Source organism: Pteropus medius, unplaced genomic scaffold (genome assembly GCF_902729225.1).
Source record: "Pteropus medius unplaced genomic scaffold, Ma_sr-lr_union100, whole genome shotgun sequence".
NCBI lineage: Eukaryota > Metazoa > Chordata > Mammalia > Chiroptera > Pteropodidae > Pteropus > Pteropus medius.
Window position 1 is genome coordinate 562448 of NW_024349566.1, and position 8974 is coordinate 571421.

The 8974-nt window shown below is 48.5% G+C and overlaps 1 protein-coding gene and 1 pseudogene across 2 annotated transcripts; one reads left to right on the top strand and one right to left on the bottom strand.

The window, feature by feature from the left end:
- Positions 1–2957: 2957 nt before the first annotated feature.
- On the bottom strand, positions 2958–7898 carry LY6G6F (lymphocyte antigen 6 family member G6F). 2 transcript variants are annotated; one of them, XM_039883023.1, is made up of 6 exons: positions 7225–7898; positions 6400–6729; positions 6053–6316; positions 4924–5037; positions 4687–4753; positions 2958–4555 (listed from the first exon to the last, which is right to left on the bottom strand). In XM_039883023.1, the coding sequence occupies exons 1-6, from the start codon at positions 7280–7282 to the stop codon at positions 4531–4533; spliced, it is 858 nt and encodes a 285-aa protein (XP_039738957.1). In that variant the 5' UTR covers positions 7283–7898; the 3' UTR covers positions 2958–4530. The 2 variants fall into 2 exon arrangements, with proteins under 2 accessions (XP_039738957.1, XP_039738956.1); XM_039883022.1 differs by having other exon boundaries at positions 4924–5079.
- A 535-nt stretch (positions 7899–8433) lies between these two features.
- LOC120618982 (uncharacterized) lies at positions 8434–8552 on the top strand (annotated as a pseudogene).
- The last annotated feature ends 422 nt before the right edge of the window (positions 8553–8974 follow it).

Here is an 8974-nt window from a genome sequence, read left to right on the forward strand (position 1 = left end):
ATCTTTAGCAGTGGTTCTAAAACTGTGGCCCCAGAACTCCTGAAGGTCTCCTTTCAGTGAGTCCTCAACAGTTTTCCTTTCCCAACCACATATTGCTGTGGGGTCAGATTTTCTTCATATACTTCAACCAAAACAAATAGTCCAACAGGTTGACTACAGAAGTATATATGAAAACCCAGCCATCTTCTGTTGTGCTGGCTGGAAAATTACTGCTTGGCTATCGCCCATGGGAACATAGGCTATCACCCATGGGAATATAACATTCTAACTTTAAGCTTTCTGCTTCTGTACCCCCGCTTGCACACCCGACCTGTGGGTTGACAGGTAGTGAATAGGAGAAAAATAGACCTTTGTGTTTAAGACGGAATGAGGAATGGGATTTAGGGCTTAAAAATCCTGTACCTCTACATTTCAGGGCTGCTTAATTTGGGGTCTGCGTACCCCTGGCAGACCTAGCTGGCTGAATAAAGAGTGTGCTTCCTAAAACTCACTAGTTTCTGGTGGTCCGTGTGTCTTTTGGAGGCTGGTGGCCACAACACTGTTAAGCCTGCCATAGATTTCCCGAGTGTAAAGCAATGCCACTTGTTGTTGGGAAAGTTATTTTTCACAAAACTATGTTTTGTTTACATGTAGTAGGTTTATTATTTTAATTTTTAAATGAATGTATTTATAATGTTCTGTTTTGATTTCTAGTATAGTAAATGTCAATACAATTCACACAAAGAAAAGTTCTTTGGGTTTTCAGTTATTTTTAAGAGTATAAAGAGGTCTTGATATTAAAAAAAGTCTTAGAAAACTGCTGCCGGATGGAGAGCTGTCTCCTCCATCGCACCTTATCCCCACCCAGTCTTACTCCGCCTTGGACATTCCTGCCCTTATTCTCCAGATGTAGTTCTCCTCCCTAATCTTTTAAACTCTTGTCTACCAGACTCTACCACCGCCTCCAAATCTCATCCCTGCATTCCTTCCTAGTCTTTATGCTCCCCCACACCACTGACCTCCCTGCCCCAGTGGAAATACATCGTCCCTCTGACCCCAAGTGTTCTTAATTCTTTCCTCCAGGTAGTAAAACTGAGAGGGATAATTATGGGGTACAAATGTTGAGGCTGGGGCGGGGGTAGGTTCATAATCAAAAGGATCAGTACTGGCAGCTGGGTGGGGCCCTCTCAGTGGGTCCCTCCCTTAAGCCGCTGGGTTTTGCGTGGGTGGGCAGATATGTTGATTCCACACTCAAACAGATTCAGGCTAGGGCTGTTTAGGAGGGTGACCGTGAGAGACTTAAATGCACAGAGTGGGAAATGACAGAGAAAGCAAAGACAAGAGACTAGTTGTTAAAAGAGTAGAGACCAGCTTGAGACAAGGGTGGGGAAAGGAAAGGAGTAGGAGGGGAGGTGACAGACTCTGGAGCACAGATCGCAGCTGAGAGAACAGAGAAGCCCCTCAAGGCAAGAGCAGACTTTAGTAGGCAGCAGAGAGACATGGTGTGCCCAGAGCAGGGCCAGGGCTTCTGCAGCGTCAGGTGGCTCTGGTCCCATTCAGCCTCCCCACCCCAGGTTCACTCCCTAGTACTGGTCCCTCTCTGTCTCAGAAGCTCCAACGCACCAACTCTCAGGATCTCAGGGTGCAGGTCACATTCTCCCAGACTCCTGAGACCTGACCCCAGCCATGGGCACCTCCAGCACCTTCTCTTGAATCCTGTTCCTCTGTGGGGCACTGGGTAAAGGTGGGCTGGAGATCCCCTGGAGCATGGAGCTGTGGATGGGTGGAGGGATGCAGTGGGGGCAGGGTTTCGTGGAGGAGCCTGAGGGCTGCGGGTGACAGTGGGGTGAGAGAGGGTTGAGACATGCCAAGGGGAGAGTTTTAAGAGCTTTAGAAAGGGGAGCTACCCGGAATGGCCTCGGGCTAGCCTGATAAAGTAGAACCGGACAAAGTTTCATGCAAAGGCATCAGAGAATAACTGCCCTTTCTTTGTGGCCTGTCTCCCCTGTCCTTTATCTCACTTCTTGCTTCTTTGCTGGACAGCTCTGTCATTGTCAATTTCGATTTTTCTCATCTGTCTCTGGTATGATCTGCTTAACTTCTTCACTGCTGCCTCCCAACCCTAGTTTTTTGTGTCCTTCTCCAAGTTCATCTCTGATTCTCCTGGCTTCTGTTCAAATCTGTTACTCTCACAATCCCTGTATTCCTCTTGCTCGGTGTCTTTCTTTTTTACTGCATTATCTCCCTGCCCTTCTCTGTGTCTCTTTTTCTACTTCTGTCTGCCCTTCTCCCTTCATTTCACTGCTTCTCTCTCCCTGCTTTGTGTGTCATCTCTCTCTCTGCATCCCTATCCTGTCCCAGATCTTGGCTCCATCTCTCACCTGGCTTGTTTTCTTTTCCTCCCCATTGCCCTGATCTCCATCAACCCCACAGGTCTCATCACTTCCCCTGAGAGCCGCTGACTTATTATGCCACATATGCATCTTTGCTAAACCCTGCTACCCTGTTCCCACTGAGTGTCAGGATGATGAAGCTTGTGGCATCAGTACTGGCATCTAAGGTACGACTCTGGTCCAATGACCCTACTCCATCTCCATCCATCCTGCTGTTCCACCTGCCCCCTGACCCTTACCTCCTTCCTGGCCCTCCCTGAGCATTCCCCCTTTGTCCCACAGAGCAGAGTGAGATCACTGTGTGCAAAGGCTGTTTCCCAGGAGCCCAGTGCCCTCTGCCAGGCCATGCCACCTACTGGTCATGTTCCTCTGCTTCTGCAGCAGCACTGCTGTGATCAGGGCCTGTGCAATATGGCCACCATGCTGCAGTCCCCAGTCCCCTCCTCACCACCCTACTCCTCCTCATGGCCAGCTTCACTTCCTCCACTAGCCTCATAGGGATTGGCAGCCCTCAACCCAGGACTCTCCCACCATCACTATGGCCCTGGAAACACCTGCACAGACACTTTTGAGATATGACCATGAACGTGATTTTATACAGAGACCTCAGACCTTTGCAGACCCATCCCAAGCACCTGATTCCCATCGGCACTGCTCCAGCCCCTACAGGCACCTGTCCAGAACCCAGCCTCATAAAACACACTCATTCTGTGTCATTTGTCTTTTCTACATGCCCGTTGCTGATGCCCTCACTCAGGCCTAGGTCTCTGGCAAGACAGGTGTTTTGTTGGAGCTGTGGGTCCCAGGCAAGGGTTTGGGAGGGGCCCCATGTACAGTGAGTCTTTCTAGGGAAGATTAATTTGGTAGGTCAGGAACTCAGAAAGGAGGGCTTGGGGGATTATGAAGAGTAAATTTAATTAAAATGCTATCGGGGAGTCTGGTAACACTGCAGTGTATGTGCATGCATGCCCTCTAAAAGTAAACTGTAGCTGCTTGGTGGGTCGTGCTGGGTGCTGGAACCTGAACCATAACTTTCACCTCATTCTCCGTCATTCGCGTCCTCCTTCTTGCTAACAGCTTAGCTTAAGCCACTGCAGCATGAAGGCTTTAGGTGAGACTTCCAAGAAAACTTTCTCCGGTGAGGTTCAAGCTTGAGCAGATGCACAAAAGGGCACTTGGAGGAATTGCCTGTGAGGGTGTGGCTTGGAGTCCAGCTCAATTCTTCCTGAATCTAGCGAATTGACCAGTTGGGAGCATCAATGCCCTCTCCTGTTTCACCAGCCCAGACTTGTCCATGGTTTACGGACAGCCCAGCATGCGGGACCCGATTATATACCTCACGAGAGAATCTGCCTACCCACTGCTATGGACATTCCTTCTGCCTAGGGAGATAGCTTGACTCTGGGCTCCCAGGATGTCAGGGTGATGATAAGCGGCTCACTGCTCCGGATGTCACAATGGAGCGCCTGGGATAAGGAGGGTGACTTGGGGTGGGGACCGAGCACAGGCACCCCCAAACTGACTCAGTTCCCTCCCTTTCCATCTGAGGAAGTCTGGGGTTTTGATTAAAAGTGTGTATTCTCGCTTGACCTCTTTTCTTTGTAAGGATAGGGGAGCTGGCTTAATTTAGGGGCAACTTGCATTTTCTTTCCATTTTCTCTGTCCCTCAATCCTCCTACTATTTTCCTCTCTCTGAAAATCTCATCCCTTACTCTGACTTGAGTCTCTTCCCTTCTTTCTTCTTCAGTTATCCCCTGTTTGTTTCTGGTTCCTCTATGCCTGATTCTCCACCACTGCTCAAGTCCTTGGATTCCTCTGTCTCCTCTCTGCCCATCCCCACCCCTCTTCACTCCCTGCCAGCTATGCCAGGCTCCCCCCATAATCCTGTGGTATCATGGGCTCAGGGCCGCCCTCCACTGGCTGCTACAAGACTGGAGACCACACCTTTTTGTCAGTAACATCAGGAAATAATGCTTTTCCTTTCCTTTAGCATCCCCCTCCCTTCCCGACACACACACCAGCTTGGCTGCAGGAGACCAGTTGGACTTATGAAGTAGCCCTGTCAACCCCTCCCCCCTTGCCAAGGTTTTCAGGGAATTCTTCAAGTGCCAGATGGCCAGGGAGACAGCAGGTCACCTCCCAGCAGATGTCACCGAGATCATCTGGTCTTGGGAGCAGGTGGGCTGTGAGATTTGTGAAACAGATAGATTAAGGATACTTCCATTCTCCACCACCTCAGGAACCAGGGCCCTATGTCCACCCCAACCCCAGTCCCCTCTGGGATTTAAGCCTTTGTCCCCTAGTTGTTCCTCACCTGAGACGGGCCAAATGGATGTTCTCATAGACCTGGATTTCAGGTTCAAACTGAGGAATTGAGGCACCTAGGGAGAAGGAACCATATGGGGTATGGCAGAGAAGTCACCAAATAACTCAGCTGTATTCCCTACCCCTGCTTCCATGGAGAAGACGAGGTACAGAGGCAAGATGTGAGCCCAATCGTCTGCCTTGCACCCACATGCTGTCTTCCTCCCTCTGATAGGAAGAGACTCACCTTTGCACTGAGCCCCCTGGATCCTCCGCCTCCAGAGCATGATACTGAGGACCAGGATGGTGAACCCCTGGCCTGCTGTGAGCAACAGCATCAGGATCCAGGACACATCCCAGCCTGTGGAAGGGGCACAGAGGGCAGGGGAGGCATCCAGGGAGGCTGCAGTGAGGGCAAGACAAGAGGATAAGGAGGGAGGCAGTGAAGGGTTCTGTCCCTGTGCCTCAAAGAGAGGCTTCTCCCATGGTCCTGTGGGCTCTCCCAAAAGAAGATTTCATAAGTTTCCTTGCCCCCAAGATCCTCCCCTTTGCATCCTTCCAGGCCTCTCACCCTGACCCCATGAGCCAAGAGGGATAGACAATGGCCATACCTCCTCACACCCAACACACACACGGACAGCTAATTCCAGAGCAGACTACTCGCCATAACTGTCATTTCTACTCATACCCTTCTCAGTAATCCATTCTTTCAAGAAAAAATAAAGGCCTTCCATGTATTCATTCTTCCATTCACTCATTCCATAAGCGTTTGCTAAGTGCCTACCACATGCCAGGCACCACAGTAGGTCCTATGGATGCAGAGGGAAATAAGCCCCAGTGTCACCCTTTATTGGCCTTTGCATACCAAAATAATGGCCATTTGCTCCTCTTCCTGCCTCGTAAATGGGTTATTCCACATCCAATAGCATTCTTTCTCTGTATAACAGACTTTTTCTTATAAAATAATTTTATTTTTTCTCCTTCTGCCTTCAGTATCAATGGGCCATTATAACATCAGTGCATATATACTCTCTTCAAAAGACGATTTCCCCAGCAATAATTCTTATTGTCTTCCTCTCTGCTATGAAATATTCCATACAAATCATAGATCAGCCTATTTCTAAACAATGGCATATTCCATCAGAATTATTATTCTCTTACTTGGCTATGGTCTATCAGAAAGCTGGCTTAACCAACTTCTTTCTCTGGTATGGAATGATGAGAGAAAAAGCCCTTCTCCTGCAGGCGATGGTCAGAAATCACCCCTTCTGACCTGGTCATTAACAGATTTGCCTCCTCTCTCACCATCTCCCCTAGCCAGCAGGTGTGGGATGTGCCAGAAGGAACATCCTTTCCCATATCTTCTCTCAGTTTACCTGCCAGGTTAAAGCTGACCCCTTTGTTCTGAGGCAAGAGGCAGCGGATGATCCTTGGTCTCCAGCCCCTGGGCTCAGGAAGCCCCTCCCCAGGACACACCAAGAGCAGGGCAGCCCCTTCACTCCAGAAGGACTGCACACGGCCCCTCACAGGACCCTTCCCCTCCAGCCAGGTCACAGAGTCCAGGCGTCTGGCGGGGACCACAGAGCACAGGAGGACAGAACAGGGGGATCCATCTGCAGCCCTTGCAGATAACTGGGATCCTGTGAGGAGAGAGGGACCCCTCAGTTCTTTGCCTGGGCTTCCACATCTCCCAGTCGCCCCTGGTCTGCATGCCCCCACTCACCTTTGAGCACAGAGACATCGTACACCCTCCAGTTCTGGTACTTGTGGCGCTGACCCAGCACAGCGCACCAGTACCGCCCAGCGTCTCCCTCCTTAGACTCTTCCAGCCACAAAGAGTTGTTCCCCAGCAGTTTGAACCTGGATTCTCTTCCAGACTTCCAAGGGTCTGGGGCTGGCCTGGCCACTTGGACTTGGGCCACCAGGGCAGTAGAGGAGCCTGCTGCAGGGCTGCGGAACCAGGACAGGAGTTCATCCCCATGCAGGGTGTGTGGTGAGGGACATGGCAGCTCCACTGCTTCTCCCAAGGCTGAATAGATGTCCTGGACGTTGTCTGTGGGGAGGGGCTTGTATGAGGCCAGAGACCTTCATCAGATCAACAACCCCCCACTGGACTTCCAACCCCTGGTTTCCTCCCTTTCTGAGGTTGCCCAGCACTGGTCTTACTGTGAGCACATTTCTCAAGTGACAGCTATGAAAACTGTGAGGTGGAGAGAGAAGATTAGGGGCTTTCCTCCTCTCTTTCCCCAGTGAGTGAGGGAGTCTGAGGGCAAGAGGGGGAAAGGCTGGAATAGTTGGCAAATGACCCTATCTCTACCTCTCATTTCTCCTTTTCTAGGAGCATTTACTCATCCGTTCTTATTTTCTGAAAGAAACTATATATGATCTGGACCTTCATTGTCTCTGGGTCTTCCCCAGTATTAGAGGCAGGGGGAGGTCATTTGGGGTAACTCTATCTTCTTGAATCAGATGTCTTCCCAGGCCCCGAAGGAGAAAACAGCGACGGTCCCTCGCAACCTTGCAGAATCCCCCACCTCCTGCTCCTTACCTGCAGCAGCCTGGGGGCATCCACAGAGGAACAGAAGGAGGAGGAATAAGACTGCCATGAGGAGAGCCTGCCGAGTTCTCTTGCCTAGGACCTGGTGTCCCCAGAGAGGAAACAGAGCCTAGATAGAGGCCTACACTCCCCGGTCTGGAGTGACATGGGCCTCTGGAGCGGGTGGGAATGCTGGGGAGATTAAGCCTAGCTGCATGTCTACAGGAAAGAGTGACCACTGCTTTTCTGTCCTGAGGGGAAAAAGATGCAGTCCAGGCCACCCCAAAGACAACCTTCTCACACTTCTGACTCCACGTAGGTGGAGGGACTCAGATCAGAGACTCTCCATGCTAAGAAACCTGAACAGAAGGAGTCAAAGCTGTCCTCCTCCCATCAGTATGAAAGTCCATTCTGTGTTCTCTCCTCCACCCCTAAGAGACACAAGTCATGAGTGAAGAAACTGGGTCTTCATGTTGGTCTCCACGGAACCCAGCACAAGACTGTATACCCAGTCAATACTTCAGAAATGGTTTAGAATGACTTTCCCTGTGGCTGCCTGGCATGCCACAGACCTCTCTGAGCCTCTGATAAGTATATTAAGTATATCAAGAATAAGGATAGCGGGGGCAGGGCCTGCAAAATTCACTGATCCATCCCTTTGCCATCAAGCAGGGCTCTAAGGGCAGATCTCCATATGACTCTATTAGTTTTTAATGTGTTATTTATTTTTAAAGGCTACTTATTTTAAAAATTATTTTAAATATCTAATATACAACTGTATAATGGGTAAATAAACTGTGGTATATTCACACAATGGAACATTCCACAGCAATGAGAATGCACAAACCACAGTGATGTGCAACAAGGTTGAATCTTACAAACATATTGAGAGTAGAAGAAGCCAGAAACAAAGAGCATGTATTGTATAATTCCATTTATATAAAGTACAGAAATAGGTAAAACTTATCTAAGAGGTTAGAAATTAAGGTAGTGGTTACTCTTAGTGGGGTGGGTAGTGACTGGTAGTGATCTGGAGAGGGTCTTCTAGATGTGGTAATGATGTGTTCTTGATTTGGGTGCTGAGACGTGGGTATATTCAATTGGTGCACATTTCTGTATATGTGTTTATTGCAATACAAAGCTAATGAGTTTATATACTAGATAGATGTAAGGTACAAAAAAATAAAACTAGTACATCTATTAAGAAACAGAATATTATTAGTCTACAGCCATGTTACCCTGAACAGTCCCTATCCCATCTGATCTTGAAAGCTAAGCAGGGTCAGGCCTGGTTAGTACTTGGATGGGAGACCACTTAGGAAGACTGGGTGCTGTAGGCGAGAGAAAAAAGAAAATAAACGGAATATTACCATTTCAGCTAAAGATCCTCTATGCTGTGTAACACTTTTTTAAAATTTGCTTTTTATCTTTCACTTACTTGTTCATTAAATTTTACGTGTTTTTGAATTTTATACAGTGGTGTCACATTGTATGTAATCTTTTGTGGCTTTCTTTTTTTTCCCGCAACAATATGGTTTTGAGATTTGTCCACGCTAAAGAGCAATGATTCGTCCATTTTTTAAACCAGTATTTCACACATCTTAACAATACACAGTCTTTCTATCCATGATCATGGCGTAGCTGCCCTTTTATTCAAGCCTTTTTTACCTATCTTTCAAAAACTTTATATAATTTTCTTCATAAAATCTTGCATTTCTTTGACTAGATGTATTTATCTTTTTTGTTGCTTTTGTCAAGTGCT

What these genes read in the sequence shown, in the direction of transcription:
- LY6G6F (XM_039883022.1), bottom strand. Translation starts at nt 7,282, where the DNA reads ATGGCAGTCTTATTCCTCCTCCTTCTGTTCCTCTGTGGATGCCCCCAG. An exon ending in ATGCCCCCAGGCTGCTGCAG is followed by an intron (nt 6,730 to 7,224) that starts GTAAGGAGCAGG and finishes CCCTCCCCACAG; the next exon opens with ACAACGTCCAGGACATCTAT. An exon ending in CGATGTCTCTGTGCTCAAAG is followed by an intron (nt 6,317 to 6,399) that starts GTGAGTGGGGGC and finishes CTCTCCTCACAG; the next exon opens with GATCCCAGTTATCTGCAAGG.